The sequence below is a fragment of the Podarcis tiliguerta genome, assembly GCF_965153285.1.
Source record: "Podarcis tiliguerta genome assembly, chromosome: Z".
NCBI classification, from domain to species: Eukaryota; Metazoa; Chordata; class Lepidosauria; order Squamata; family Lacertidae; genus Podarcis; species Podarcis tiliguerta.
Window position 1 is genome coordinate 8,296,759 of NC_139553.1, and position 16,538 is coordinate 8,313,296.

At 44.5% G+C, this 16,538-nt stretch overlaps 1 protein-coding gene across 5 annotated transcripts in view; it reads left to right on the forward strand.

The window, feature by feature from the left end:
• Positions 1-16,538, forward strand: part of WHRN (whirlin) — a 137,028-nt gene that overhangs the window by 49,036 nt on the left and 71,454 nt on the right. For all 5 annotated transcript variants that reach the window (XM_083422963.1, XM_083422961.1, XM_083422965.1 and 2 more), the window contains one exon: positions 10,455-10,580. In XM_083422963.1, the coding sequence (XP_083279089.1) occupies positions 10,455-10,580 (126 nt within the window). The remainder of the gene's footprint in view (positions 1-10,454; positions 10,581-16,538) is intronic.

A 16,538-nucleotide genomic window follows, 5' to 3' on the forward strand; every position in this document is an offset into this window, starting at 1 on the left:
TCTCATCCTCTGTTGTCCCCTTCTCCTTGTGCCCTCCATCTTTCCCAACATCAGGGTCTTTTCCAGTGAGTCTTCTCTTCTCATGAGATGGCCAAAGTATTGGAGCCTCAGCTTCACGATCTGTCCTTCCAGTGAGCACTCAGGGCTGATTTCCTTAAGAATGGATGCGTTTGATCTTCTTGCAGTCCATGGGACTCTCAAGAGTCTCCTCCAGCACCATAATTCAAAAGCGTCAATTCTTCGGCGATCAGCCTTCTTTATGGTCCAGCTCTCACTTCCATACATCACTACTGGGAAAACCATAGCTTTTACTATACGGACCTTTGTTGGCAAGGTGATGTCTCTACTTTTTAAAATGCTGTCTAGGTTTGTCATTGCTTTCCTCCCAAGAAGCAGGCGTCTCTTAATTTCGTGGCTGCTGTCACCATCTGCAGTGATCATGGAGCCCAAGAAAGTAAAATCTCTCACTGCCTCCATTTCCTCCCCTTCTATTTGCCAGGAGGTGATGGGACCAGTGGCCATGATCTTTGTTTTTTTGATGTTGAGCTTCAGACCATATTTTGCGCTCTCCTCTTTCACCCTCAATAAAAGGTTTTTTAATTCCTCCTCACTTTCTGCCATCAAGGTTGTGTCATCTGCATATCTGAGGTTGTTGATATTTCTTCCAGCAATCTTAATTCCGGCTAGGGATTCATCCAGCCCAGCCTTTCGCATGATGAATTCTGCATATAAGTTAAATAAGCAGGGAGACAAAATACAGCCTTGTCGTACTCCTTTCCCAATTTTGAACCAATCAGTTGTTCCATATCCAGTTCTAACTGTAGCTTCTTGTCCCACATAGAGATTTCTAAGGAGACAGATGAGGTGATCAGGCACTCCCATTACTTTAAGAACTTGCCATAGTTTGCTGTGGTCGACACAGTCAAAGGCTTTTGCATAGTCAATGAAGCAGAAGTAGATGTCTTTCTGGAACTCTCTAGCTTTCTCCATAATCCAGCGCATGTTTGCAATTTGGTCTCTGGTTCCTCTGCCTCTTCTAAATCCAGCTTGCACTTCTGGGAGTTCTCGGTCCACATACTGCTTGAGCCTGCCTTGTAGAATTTTAAGCATAACCTTGCTAGCGTGTGAAATGAGTGCAATTGTGTGGTAGTTGGAGCATTCTTTGGCACTGCCCTTCTTTGGGATTGGGATGTAGACTGACATCCAATCCTCTGGCCACTGCTGAGTTTTCCAAACTTTTTTGGAAGGTTTTTCCAAGGTCAGCAACCACACTACCTGGGGTGTACGAGACATCCATATCTCTCTGGTATAATTCCTCTGTGTATTCTTGCCACCTCTTCTTGATGTCTTCTGCTTCTGTTAGGTCCTTACCACTTTTGTCCTTTATTATGGTAATCTTTGAACGAAATGTTCCTTTCATATCTCCAATTTTCTTGAACAGATCTCTGGTTCTTCCCATTCTGTTGTTTTCCTCTATTTCTTTGCATTGCTCATTTAAGAAGGCCTTCTTGTCTCTCCTTGCTATTTTTTGGAATTCTGCATTCAATTTCCTGTATCTTTCTCTATCTCCCTCGCATTTTGCTTGCCTTCTCTCCCCCGCTATTTGTAAGACCTCTTTGGACAGCCACTTTGCTTTCTTGCATTTCCTTTTCATTGGGATGGTTTTCGTTGCTGCCTCCTGTATAATGTTTCGAGCCTCCATCCATAGTTCTTCAGGAACTCTGTCCAGCAAATCTAAATCCTTAAACCTGTTCCTCACTTCCACTGTGTATTCATAAGGGATTTGGTTTAGATTGTATCTTACCGGCCCAGTGGTTTTTCCTACTCTCTTCAGTTTAAGCTTGAATTTTGCTATAAGAAGCTGATGATCTGAGCCACAGTCAGCTCCAGGTCTTGTTTTTGCTGACTGTATAGAGCTTCTCCATCTTTGGCTGCAGAGAATATAATCAATCTGATTTCGATGCTGCCCATCTGGTGATGTCCATGTGTAGAGTCGTCTCTTGTGTTGTTGGAAAAGAGTGTTTGTGATGACCAGCTTGTTCTCTTGACAGAACTCTATTAGCCTTTGCCCTGCTTCGTTTTGAATTCCAAGACCAAATTTGCCAGTTGTTCCTTTTATCTCTTGATTCCCTACTTTAGCATTCCAATCCCCTATAATGAAAAGAACATCCTTCTTTGGTGTCACTTCTATAAGGTCTTGTAAGTCTTCATAGAATTGGTCAATTTCAGTTTCTTCAGCACCAGTAGTTGGTGCATAAACTTGGATTATTGTTATGTTAAAAGGTCTGCCTTGGATTCGTATTGAGATCATTCTATCATTTTTGAGATTGCATCCCAGTACAGCTTTCGCCACTCTTTTGTTGACTATGAGGGCCACTCCATTTCTTTTGCGGGTTTCTTGCCCACAGTAGTAGATATGATGGTCATCCGAACTGAATTCGCCCATTCCCGTCCATTTTAGTTCACTGATGCCCAGGATGTCAATATTTATTCTTGCCATCTCATTTTTGACCACATCCAACTTACCAAGGTTCATGGTTCTTACATTCCACGTTCCTATGCAATATTTTCCTTTACAGCATTGGACTTTCCTTTCGCTTCCATGCATATCCGCAACTGAGCGTCCTTTCGGCTTTGGCCCAGCCGCTTCATCAGCTCTGGATCTACTTGTACTTGTCCTCCGCTCTTCCCCAGTAGCATGTTGGATGCCTTCCGACCTGAGGGGCTCATCTTCCAGCGTCATATCTTTTATATGCCTGTTGTCTTTGTCCATGGAGTTTTCTTGGCAAGGATACTGGAGTGGCTTGCCGGTTCCTGCTCCAGGTGGATCACGTTTGGTCAAAACTCTCCACTATGACCTGTTCATCTTGGGTGCCCTGCTCGGCATAGTTCATAGCTTCTCTGAGTTCTTCAAGCCCCTTCGCCACGGCAAGGCAGTGATCCATGAAGGGGTTACTATATATATGTATATATATAAAATGAAATATAAGATAAAAGAAATTCCTCAGTGTAACTATGTTCTGAGCTACATGATGGTTGTGCAGCCAGTTTTCAGCCTTGCTCTGGGCTAGGACTTGCTGAGTGTTTTTTGTGGGCAATCAGTGAGAAAACTGCAGACTTACCCTTGAAATGTACCCCTGGATAAGAAACAAATAGACAAATAGGTCCATGGGCTTTTGTGCTAGGCACTTACATACTTGACCTGAATGTCACAATCCACTGATCTCTCTTCTCCCCTCCTTAAGCATGGAGGAGACAAGCGTTCATTTGCTCTTGCAGACTTGCTATTTTCCCCAAGGCAACTTGGATTGGGGAGAACTGGCAATTTCCTCCATTCACAGCCTAGACCTGTCACTCAACAAGAAGGTCTCTCTTCTTGCTCTTGATTCAAATGTGTAAGCTAAAGATGTAAGCTTTTGGCTTTGCAAGGTTGTTCCTTTTTCACCTCCCCAACATCCTGGTGTTCACAATAAAGCTCAGAGTCATTGTTTCACTTTTCACTCACACTTGTCTGCAGCTTCTTTTTAAATGTCTGGATTGCCAAATTTCACAAAGCTTTTAAATTGGTGCCCACGTTGTTACAGAGCCTGCCTTGCCTTGTAAAAGTCTAAAATCCCTCCAAGGCATCCTGCCTCAGGTTGTTATTCAGGATTCTTAGGAGTCCTTTTGCACACTTCTGGTGTATGCATGCTCAGAGCTGACTACATCAGTGGTACAATTCAAGGTCAGAGTTAGAGGAATGTTCCTAACAGTTCCTGCCAATCTTTTTCTCTGTGGCAACAGTTGCCTAGTTTCACAGCATTGTTTAGGTGATCAGATCAGATCTGTACTATTCATCCACCTACTTCAGTATTGTCTACACTAACTGGCAGTGACTCTCCAAGGTTTCAGACAGTGGGCATTCCCAGCCATACATGGAGATGTTGGGGATTGAACCTGGGACCTTCTGCATGTAAAGTTGCAACCGCAGCCCTTCCCCAAAGCTGATGCTGCTTGGCAGCGTTGACAGCAGGTATATGAAGGTAGATCATCCAATGGTGAGCTGGAAGCACAAAGGAATCATGGGATGTATCCTTCTTTCTTCTTTGGCGATCACTCATAGCTAAGTAAGACTGTCTTCCATGACCACGGTCTTAACAGTGAATCCGTAAGTGACTGTGAAGGCCAATTCTGGATCCACACGTCCTTCCACAGTGGGGTCTAGCCCATCCCCCTTTTGGTGGTGAGCAGAGTAGATCCTAAGTAGGGATGCTCAGTCATCGATACAGCTGCTGAGCTGCTCAACTGCCTCATTCCTTGAGTCAGAGCGACTGAAATTGTATCCACCATCCATTTGCTGGTTCATGACTAGGAGATTCCAGATTTTCATGGTCCTGCCACTGTTACCATTTGCCGATCGCCATGGGATTTTTTTGGTTTTGGTTTTGGGATGGGATTTTAGAAGATGCCTGTGTGTTAAATTTTTTTATGTGTGTAGATCAGTGCACACTGACCAATGCACAGTCTTCGCAGTAGGGCTCTATTCTGATGGCATGAGTACCACAACGACTTGTAGATTCTTATCTGCTGCAGCCTTCATCCACCTTCACAGCCATTGTAACATACTGCTTGTTATCGTCCACCTGCTCTGCCATTGAGGACTCCTTGGATCATTCTTTGTCTAGCTCCTCCCTGTTGAACTTCCTGTCTTGCGTGACCCTGCTGGGAATGTGAGACTCCCGACGGCTTCACTCACAAGAGTCATAGGTAGCATGCAAGCCCACTCACCACAACAAGGTGATGATCCAGCGAATGAGATTGGATGTATTAACATCCACACCTGCACCCCATCACCAATCACTATCTAGTTCTGCTAGGCACATCCAATTGTTTACCTTCTATGCTACAGGGGCTTGAATCTGGAGTGTGTGGTTCAGGTGCTAGCTACCTGCCCCACTACATCAACACAGCTGTTAATCAGATAAAGAACTGCAGGAATATGAAGCTAGTGATAATATTGTATCTTTTGGGTAATCTTCCTGACCTTGGGTTCCATGTGTTCTCAGAAGCCCATGGTCAGAGACAGCAATGCTCCTGAATACCAGTTGCAGGAAACTGCAGGAGAGGGCAGTGTACGTGTGCTTGGGTTCTGTTTGTGGGCTTCCCATGGGCATCTTGTTCAGAACAGGGTGCTGATCCAGCAAGTCTCTTTTGTCCAGGGCCAGCCCACCCATGAGGCAAGGTGAGGTGACTTTCCCAGAGACAGCAGATCTCAATGTGGATCTTTATTCCCCACTTATTCCTGGTGCATAGCTTCACTCACCCCTTCCCTGGTGAGGAGGGAGGAAAAAAATTGTGTTTTGCCTCAGGTGCCAAAATGTATTGAGCTGACCCTGCTTTTGATGTTCTTAAAACTAATCCTTTGCCACTGCTGGCCATTAATTCCAGTCTCTGAAATCAGCTGTACTCCCAGATTGTCAGCTGCTCTTCACTGGAGACAACTATCCCATGGGCTAGGGGTGCAGAATCATTCTCAGCCCAAGGCCCCCATTCCCTTCTTGACAATCTTCTGAGGGTCACATAAGGGTGGTGTGCAGGGCCAGAGCCAAAAGTGTGTAAAGCAATGGATGTCCACATGCACATTGCAAGATGGATCTGATGGATCAAGCTGATGGCTCATCTAGTTCAGCATCCTGTTTTCACAATGTATGAGCAGATGTCTGTGGAAAGCACATAAGCACACATTTGACCTTTGTACAGTAGGCTAGTTTCTACACACACACACACACACACACAGAGAGAGAGAGAGAGAGAGAGAGAGAGAGAGAGAGACAGACATTTCTGTAACCACCCTCCAGCCAAGCAAGAGGCACCAGGGAAGGCCCAAAGCAAAGCCAGTGGGGAATGTGGTCTGGGAAAGGACATGTAGCCAGGAGAGAGTTGTGAGGGCCAGACAGAGAGATCTGTCCGGTCATCTCTGGGCCCCAGGCCCGAGGCTCTCCAGCCCTACCCTACACTTCTGCACTACCAGGCTAAATATTTATGCACTTTCCTGAATGCCACTGATGTGTACTCTGTTGTCCTATTGGGGCAGGACTTTGGTAGCAGAAGCCCAGGGCCCTATTCTGCAGAATGAGGAGAAGGGGAGGGCAAACACACCACATTTTGAAGTAAGTGAAGGGACATACCTTGCCATCTAAATAAGAAAACCCCTCTTAAGCCCATAATCTAAAAGGGTCTAACTCAGTGCTGTACTTGCTGGTAGAGTAAGTGGGATGTATTGCTTAGAGCAAGAAGGTCCAGGTGTGAGTGTCCACTCCTAGTTTGCCTATATATTTGCCTTTTGTTTGCCTGCCCATTTCCTGTCAACCACAGGTACATCATTCTAGAGACAATGCTTGTACTACAAGGAGATTTGGGTTCAGATCTGCTCTTACCAGGGTTCCCATGGTCATGCATGCCAGTTGTCAACTGCTACAGGTGCATACTAGTGGAGCCTCTGTCATGAAGTAGCTGGAGTGGTACTGGGCAGACCATGAAGTTCCTTGGGTTACCCTAGCCCCCCCCCTCTGTCTCTCTCTCTCAGCCTAACATACCCGAACGCATTGATGTGAAGATGAAATGCAGTGAAGAGAACCATGGTAGGGGGAATTAAGGATCAGGTCCACTGGTGTACACCAGCTTAACAGTTTGGGAAAAGGGCAAGATTAAAATGTATTAATGCTGACTGCCCATGGTTCCAAGCTCCTGATGCTTCGCTGCATGTGATGACAGCTCCATTGGAATCTGTATCTCTCCTGTCTATTCTTCTAAGCCACTGTCACAACCAAATAAGCATTAAATCCTTTTCCTTGAATGTTATCATTGCATACAGTTCCACGAATATCATAGGAGTAGCATTTTCAAAAACAAATGATTACCTCTTTTATCAAACATACCCATGTCTTTACTTCTGCTCTATTACATACTGGCTGCTAAACTCTCTAATTAATATGGGATTAATGCACTCCTGTCTCCAACTTTGCAATAAAGAGGTGTCTGCCTCTGCAATCACAAGCCTCCTGGAAAGACTTCATAATTCTTCCATCTATTTTTACCAAGATAATTGCTCCCAAGTCTAAAGAGAAATACATAAATTCACTCCTTTAGTTATCTGATTCCTCGGAGAGCGCACAGCCTACAGCAGCGTTTTGTCAATAAGGCATATGCTGTGCAGTATTATTTAAAGGGGGGGGGGAACGTTTCTGTATGCTGAAGCCGTACTTCGCCTGAATTCTAATAGAAATCAGATCTGCTTGGGGTTTTCTCCTGAGAGCCTTAGGTATATTAGTTTGACTGAAAATGCAATTAAAAGCATTTTCCGTTCCAACCAGGACTTACAGTCCCTGCCTGCTTGAGGCAGAGCATATTCATATTCATACTGTAAGTAGAGGACTTTGTTGCATTAATCACACTCTAGAGATAACTAAAGTTTAATTCCTTGCTCTCAGAGCTCTGATGCAACCCGGTAATTGTAGGGATGGGATAGGACAGATATACGAAACAGGACAGATAGAAGAAAAAAAAGAAATTCTTCATTCAACACTATTTAACACAGAAGGCTGTGGTGGCCACCAACTCTGAAAGCTTTATTGAGGATTGTACACATTTATGGAGGACAAGGCTACTAGCCATGATGACTATGCTCTGAATACTAGTTACTGGAAACCTCAGGAGGGGAGAGTGCTGTTGTGCTCAAATCCTGCTTGCTGGTTTGCCACAGGCATCTGGGTGGCCAGTTTGAGAACAGGGTGCTGGACTAGATGGGCCATTGGCAGGCTCCTCTTATGTTTTTACGTTACAAAAAGGAGGTGCACACAACAGAAGTTTATGATTCATCTAGCCCAGAGATGGAAGGAAGGAGAACTATCAACAAAATAATAATGGCAGACGCGGGTGGCGCTGTGGGTTAAAGCCTCAGCACCTAGGGCTTGCCGATCGAAAGGTCGGCGATTCGAATCCCCGCGGTGGGGTGCGCTCCCGCTGTTCGGTCCCAGCGCCTGCCAACCTAGCAGTTCGAAAGCACTCCCGGGTGCAAGTAGATAAATAGGGACCGCTTACTAGCGGGAAGGTAAACGCGTTTCCGTGTGCAGCTCTGGCTCGCCAGATGCAGCTTGTCATGCTGGCCACATGACCCGGAAGTGTCTCCGGACAGCGCTGGCCCCCGGCCTCTTGAGTGAGATGGGCGCACAACCCTAGAGTCTGTCAAGACTGGCCCGTACGGGCAGGGGTACCTTTACCTTTACCTTTTAAACTGATGGAGTATGCAGGGGTGGTGAAACTGACAGGGAAGATCAGAAACCAGGAAGAACAAGTATTCTTAAAAGACTAGAGTCAATTTTTTATTTACTTAATCAACCATTGTAAACAGTTAAAATCATAGGCAGGGATATAATGACACTTGTAATGTGGAATTAAGTATGGTAACAGATGGATAAAGGGACATTTTTATCTTGAATATGGAACCCATGGAGTGAGGGAAGGAGGTCCGAAGGTTCAGTAGAACCTTTTATTTTAATGTTTGAAATGGATAAAGTTAAAATGTATAGAATTTTGTAAAACCAATAAAAAAATGTTATATATATATATAAAGTTTATGAACCACCTGGAGAGAGGGAAAGGAGCAATCATTAGTCTTTCTTCCAAAGCACAAGGATCCATATCACATATAACATAGCAATACACCCTAATTACATCAGAAAGGGCCCTGCTGGATCAGGCCAAAGGTCTATCTTATCCTGCATCCTCTTTCCCACAGCGGCCAAACAGATGCCTTCAGCAAACCCAAAGGCAGGATGTGAAAGCAAGCATCTTTCTTCATTGCTAAAGTTGTGAGAAGGTCCTGGCTCCTAGATGAGGCCAAGGGAGCATGCAATCCAGCACCCTGTTCTCATAGTAGCCAACCAGATGCTTATGGAAAATCTGTAAGGAGGATGGTTATTCATATAAGGAAGATGAGATACTTCCTGTATAATTAATCTCTTTCTCTTTCTCTGCTCAGCTGCCTTCCTCTTCCTGTTGGATCAGTTTTGCCCAGTGACAGCCAGTGACATTCAGATGTCCATCACTTTGATTCCCATTGTCCCTTCCGCTTTGCCTTGCAGCTTCAGGATCCTTTAATGCTGCCAACCTTTGTTGCTTATTCCATCAGGGGCTGCTGAGGTCACCTGTGTGGTTCTTTCCACTGTCTCAATTTTCTACGTGCATGGCAGTACGGGTAGGAGGGGAAGACTTGGTCAGCTTGTGGCCACATCAAATTGTGGGCTTTTATTAAGGGCTGGAGGGAGAAGGTTTCAAGAGTTACAGAACAAGAAGAGCTAGAGAACCTAAAACGGAGTAAATCCAATAAGCAGTGATTTACCTGGTTCTCCTTTAGGTATGGGCAAATCTGTCAATTTTCATTTCTCTTTCTTTCAAACTTTAAGGCACCAAAAAGATTGCCGTAAAGATGCCTGCCTGATATCCATAGGCAGGGAGCACCAAAGTGTGGGTGGTGCCGCACTAAAAGATTGATGTGGAATGAGTATCATGTGGCACTTACAACAGTGCAAGTTCCAAAGCTTAAAGTGGCTGGGTGGCCATATATGAAACAAGGAATCATGGGACTGCAAAGCAGTGTATTCAACTAAGCTGCACTCGGAGTAGACATATAAATAAATGGGCCTCACTTACTCACGTACATTAATATCAGCTGATAGGCTCTGAATAAAATTTAGTAGAATCCACTCTTAAGTATTTAAATAACATTAGGTTGCATCCAGTGCTTTTTCTTTTCTTTTTTAAAAATAAAAATGTTTAGGGGTACTCTCATTTTGACTCAAGAAAATCACCATTTTATAGTTCAAATCGGGGGAAATAAACACAGTAAATGAACAAAAGGACAAAGATTCACAAAATGTTTAGGGGTATGTGTATCCCTGCGTCCCCCCAGAAAAAGCACTGGTTGCATCCAACTAAGTCCTATTCAGAGTCGAGCCATTGAAATTAATGAACCTAAGTTAGTCATACCCATCAATTTCAATGAGTCTACTCTGAGCCGGACTAAAATTGGATAGAATCCTAACCCCATGTACTTAGCAGTAAGCCCCATCAAATTCAGTTTGACTTCTGAATAGACATGGTGTTCTGTTAGTTCTGAGTCCCCACCTTCGCAACCCTGTAGTCACAGCCATCTCTTATTCTTGTTTGCCCAAACAAGATATTATACAAAATCCTGGGTACTGAATAAAATAGAGAGCTGGGTCCACGTCACATCCATATCAACAACTATGGGTTGTAGCCAGTTAAGTTCTACTCAGAGTAGACCAACTGAAATGAGTGGACTTAAGCTTGTCATCTTTATTAAATCCAATGTATCTGCTCAGAGTAGTTGTTGGCCGCAACCTTCTGTGTGTGCCTACAGAGCTCCAAAACTCATCATTATTTCCTTGGCACAGGTGAATCTGGTCCTGAATGAAGGGCGATCACTTGGCCTCATGATCCGAGGAGGAGCCGAATATGCTCTCGGGATTTACATCACAGGTGTGGACAAGGGCTCTGAAGCAGAAAGCACTGGCTTGAAGGTGAGTGCAGCTGGTTAAAAGTGCATATCTCGTGGTGCAAGAATGGGAAACCAAACCACTGGCCCTGAGCTAATGGCCCACAACTCTAGAGTCAGTGCCAGTGCAGTCAATACTGAGCTAGATAGACAAAATGTCTTCTGTCAGGTCAGCTTCATGTATTCCCTTCATGACATCATTATAGGCCATTTATTTGACATCTATAAACCGAAGGAGTATTTCCCTCCCCCACTTCTTTAAGTAGCAAACCCTTCTCATGAAATACTGGGCAGCAAAACAGTTCTTAGATTCCAGCAACTAGTATTATTTTAGTAGACAGAAGGATTCTGCAACCCTTTTGCAGTGGGAAATCAGTCTGAGACCCACTGATCAGTTCAAGTCAATTCAGGATGTTGGCCTTAACCTTTAAGTAAAAAAACAGAGAGTGGGTGGAGCTGTGGTCTAAGCCACTGAGTCTCCTGCGCTTGCTGATTGGAAGGTTGGCAGTTCAAGTCAGTGCAACAGGGTGAGCTCCCGTTGCTCTGTTCCAGCTCCTACCAACCTAGCAGTTCAAAAGCTTACAGCACAAGTACATAAATAGGTTCTGCTGCAGTGGGAAGGTAAACGGCATTTCCATGCGCTCTGGTACTCATCACAGTGTCCTATTATGCCAGAATCAGTTTAGTCATGCTGGACACATGACTTGGAAAGCTGTCTGTGGACAAACACTGGCTCCCTTGGCCTGAAAATGGAGATGAAAGCCACAATCCATAGTCAAGTTTGATTTGACTTAACCGTCCAGGGGTCCTTTACCTTACCTTTTACCTTAACCTTTAAAGTCCTCAAAGACTTGGGAGCTTTGTATGTCCTTTGGTGCATTCCTCTCCACATGCTCCAGTTATCATCTGGATCCTTGCTCCAAATCCTTCAACCTGGGGAGGTGAGGCTGCTGTCAATTGGCATACAACCTTTTGTCTCATGGACCATCATACCCCATCAGTGTATTGCTTCTTGTGGCCAGTGAAGACTTGGCTCTATAAAAAGGCCTTTAGTTGGCTCAGTGTTATAGTACTTTTGAGCTGCTGGGATTTGTTAAACAGGTAGGTTATTGTTAAATGTATCTGAATGCACTGGGAGAGTTAAAGAACTGTGTTTGCTTTCTTTTCTTTCTATTACTGTTTGTTAGTCTTATGGAGTCTCTTTCGAGAAATAGGAGCAATATATATATATGCGTGCACACACACACACACACACACACACACACACACACACTATAAATCAATCAGTAAAGCATAAATCAAGCCCAACAGTCCTGCTGCAGGGATTGGCTGCTGCATATTCATAAGCAGCTGGCAGGTGTGTTTTGCAGTGGCATGGAAACGAAACATGCCTCCTGCACTAATCCGTTTGGCAAGGTATCATGCATAAACATTGATGGCCACATCAGTGCATTTTAAATATGCTTTTGTGTACATTTTTATAGTTTAGCATGGGGGCGTTGTCTGAATATGTTTTCTTTATCATGGGTAGCATTTTGCAAGAAACACTGCATTGGCCACTTGGCCACTTGGCCACAGTTTTCAATTCTTTCAGAGTCCATCAGTGTCTTTTCCCTCTGTTTATATTATTGGCACTGTGGGTTAACCCACAGAGCCTAGGACTTGCTGACCAGAAGGTCAGCGGTTCAAATCCCCGCGACAGGGTGAGCTCCCGTTGCTTGGTCCCTGTTCCTGCCAACCTAGCAGTTCGAAAGCACGTCAAAGTGCAAGTAGATAAATAGGTACCGCTCCAGTAGGAAGGTAAACGGTGTTTCCGTGTGCTGCTCTGGTTCACCAGAAGCGGCTTAGTCATGCTGGCCACATGACCCAGAAGCTGTACGCTGGCTCCCTCGGCCAATAGAGATGAGCGCTGCAACCCCAGAGTCGTCCACGACTGGACCTAACGGTCAGGGGTCCCTTTACCTTTACTTTTACAAAAAATGAAATCTTGGGTATCTTCCCATGCAGCTTCTCTCCATGCATGTGCATGTGAGCATATGCCTATTTGTAAAGCACTGCACAAAAATGACTTTGATGCTGTCGTAGGTATATAGGCATGGGGTAAGCATGCAGTCATATCACGATTCTTTGCGTGGACGGCGGAGTCCCCAGATCCCGAGCAGTCCCCCCCGTCATGTGGAATAACGACTCAAGACAACGTGCTATGGGATTAAATTGGCCACAACTTTATTAAATTTCAAATGTGGGTAGACCTTGGCTCAGACATTGGGCGTTCTCCCTCCCCAGTCCCCAGCCGGGGACGTAGGGAGCATCAGGGTTATCCAGTGTTTGTGTGGGGGATGGGCCGGCTCTGGAGAACATATGTTCAAGCAGAGATAGCCGTCCCTGTTACGCCGCCACAGCAGGGGAGAGCAATGACGACCTTTCGGCATACGGTCAAAGCCTCCCTTCAGAAACCCCTTTAACGGGGAGCCCTGGTATCGCCGCTGCAAAGAGGAAGATGGACTAAAGGATTCCACCCAAGGCCTGATACCACCAAAGTTGTGACGTTTTGCTACGGGAAAGGCGAAACCTGCCAATGCAGGGAAATTCTTTTCCGGCCCTTTAACAGCGACCTTAATGTAGCAGCGCCCGCGTACCTGTGAAGATAAGTTCACCTGCAAAACCTATGAAGAAAAGTTAACCTGCAAAAGAAGACATTAACTGAGGGTGGGTAGGGTGGGAGAAGCTCTGGAGCCAAGTGAGGATTCCCAGGTAAGATCCTCCCTCTATTGTGTGGGCAGGTAATCCCTCCCCTACCTGGCCTGGTCTCCTTGGCAACACTTCCCCCAGGTGGGATTGGACAACTGACTGGGGTAGGCAGAGACCTCCAGGTATCCCACCTGAGGGAAGGCAAAGCCAAGCCTATGCTGATGGGGCCACTCCAGATCTAGGGCTGCACGTGTCCACGCAAAGGGCGCCCCCTGTTTTAAGCGGGGAGCGGTCATTCTGTGCAGTGCGTTACCCATGTGCATGAGAGCATGTGCCCATTAATAACACAGCATGCAAAAAGGACCCTAATTCTATCATAGGTAAAATCACATCATTTCTTTAGTTTTCTTTTTTTGCAATGTTTCATCAATGCACACCTATTCTGACAAAGGGATGGGACAAAAGATAAACTGAAGGAGAAGAAAGAAAGAAAGAAAGAAAGAAAGAAAGAAAGAAAGAAAGAGCAATTCATTCTTCTAGTTAAATGAGAATTCAGAAGAAGCAAAATACACAACAGAGCAAACCCAAAAAAGGAGGCTACCTTATACTGAGTCAGACCATCTGACTCAGTATTGTCTACACTGACTGGCAGCAGCTCTTGGAAGGGGGTGTTAAGACAGGGAGTCTTTCACAACGCTACCTGGAGATGTCAGGAATTGAATTTAGGATCCTCTGTATGTAAAGCAGATTCTGTACCACTGACCTTCAAATTCAGACAAGTCATGGAATACTATCTGTGTACAGTACTAATATAGAGGGTTGCCTTGTATTGTCAGATCATTGATCAGTCTAACTCAGTACCTTCTACAGTTGCTGGCAGTGACTCGCCAGAGTTTTAGACATGTTTTTTTCTCCCAGTAGCCTTTCTTGGAGATGTCAGTGATTGAACGTGGAATCTTTTACATGCAAAGTAGATTCTCTACCACTGAGTTATTTCTCTTCCAAGAATAACGGAATGTAATAAGGTGTCCTGTAACAAAACACTACTATGTGACGTGCTTCTGTTTGGTGGTCCAGCCAGCCATGCCCTTTTCTTAGCCCCTCCAAGTGTCCCTATTTTCCAGGGACATCCCTGATTTAGAGAAGCCATCCCGGTTTCTGATTTGATCCCAGAAAGTCCCACTTTTCCTTAGGATGTCCCTATTTTCATTGGAGAAATGTTGGAGGGTATGGAGTTATCCAACCCCTGAGCTGTCTAAAGGCAATCCTGTATAGGGAAGGTTTTTTTAATGTTTAATGTTTATGTTTTTATATATGTTGGAAGCTGCCCAGAGTGGGGTGAGATATGTAGGGCATTATCATTATGGAATGGGACATCCCTATTTTTATTGGAGAAATGTTGGAGGGTATGCTTTCTAGGACTCTCTGTTCCACTGCTCCTTCAACATGTTTTTTAATCCTTCCCAACTCTCACCCCATCAGCATTCCATAGCAACTAAGCATTATTAGTCCTCATTGTGCTGCATTCATTTATAAATGTATATTTTAGACACACAACCACACCACCACATGATCCCAGAGTAGGTTACAACATTGCAACATTACCAGGCTCTTCTTCCTTTTCTTCTTCTTCATCATTACTCGTACCACATCCATCTGACTGAGTTGCTCCAGTATTTGTGATACTTTTGCAAACCCTCAGGAGTTTCCCTCAAGTCTATTGATACCATTTTCTTTTGGATGGGTGCAACTGTTTTGGTTATGTATGCAATGGCAACTACCACTTGAGCATCAAAAATAGAAGAAATGGTAATGGGGGCATTTGTTTGCCCCCTGCTTTCTTCCCAATGTTGCATCACTGCAATGCTTCTTCCTTAAATTCAGACAAGCTCACTTTGCAGGGATGAGGGAGAAATTGGATTCAGTTTGAACTTAAAGGCGATTGATATGAGATAATATCACCAAGGCAACTATCTGCAAACAAACAATAAACGTCCATAAAAGGTAGTTTCTTTCCATAATAGGTTTTATCTTAAACAATTTCAAAAGCAGTAATAAAGAGTCCACTTGTGATATACCAGTGGTTCAATGCTCGGACGTTTCGTCACGAAAGAGCTTACACATCGAGCTTGGAAGTAAATAGTATGAAAATGACTTAAAGCAGGGGTATATCTGTTCCCATCTGCATGTTTCCATAGGGAGGAAAAGCACTAGGCAAACTGCAAATGAGAGCCTGGTTCTTCTTCCAACCAAAGAAGAATGCAGATAATGAAATTCCCCCATCATTAACTGATTATCTCCATCTGTCTCTCTCCCACAGTGTTAGGAGTGACCCTATTCCTGGCCTACCGGAAACAGGAAGCTGTATCCTGTGCTCCATTTATCATAATTCCAAATTTGATTATTGGGAGAAAAAGTAGGGAACTTAGGTTGAAGTAGGTGGTGAGATATCCTTTTTACCAATGATTTTCTGGCTTTTTTCCCCTTTCAGCAGCTATCTGACCTCCATACTCCTTCAGCTGCCTGCAAGGAAATTGCTTATTTTCTTCCCAATTCACTCAGATCTCTGGTCCCCCCCCCCTTTGCTTTTTCATAAAATGCCAAACTATTAGATGCAGGCACCATAATGCTCTAGCAAGAGTCATAAAACAATAACTGCAGGCTTGGTACAAATACAACCTTCTGTGAACAAGCTATTTTATATCTTCAGCTGACCATAATACGTATCATTATCGCCCCATCTGTCCTTTCATCTCCATTTCCAAAAGGAGGAGATAATTAGAGGCCATCCTTCCAGCCTAATTCCTGTGATATGCTTTTCTTTTTCTTTTTACACTTCCACTTTCTGCCTACAGGATATTTAGGATGTGCTGTTTTTGTTTGCTAGGCAAATGTTATGGGTTGCTTTGGGCATTAGAGCTGCTTCTTCTGGATTGTCTTCTATGCTGTCCTCTATTGTGTTACGTATGGGGTTTTTGCCCATACAGGAATATGTTCCACATTCATTTCCTCTGCTGGAAAACTCCTGCATATCTGGCATGTTCAAGAGCATGACCTCAGCTGCCACTTTGGGTGGTAACCAGCATTCTTGGCATCCACCATCACTTCACACGAACAAAGGCCTAATTTTGTCTGTGATGGTCAACAGCAACATTCTTCTAGTACAATGAGCCATATTCCCTTCTGGGCAACATTCAAGGGGCCACATACTTGTGATGGACAGAGCAATGGATGTGAATTTTACCTTTATACAGTAGGTGCGCGTACACACACACACACACGCGCACCCCCC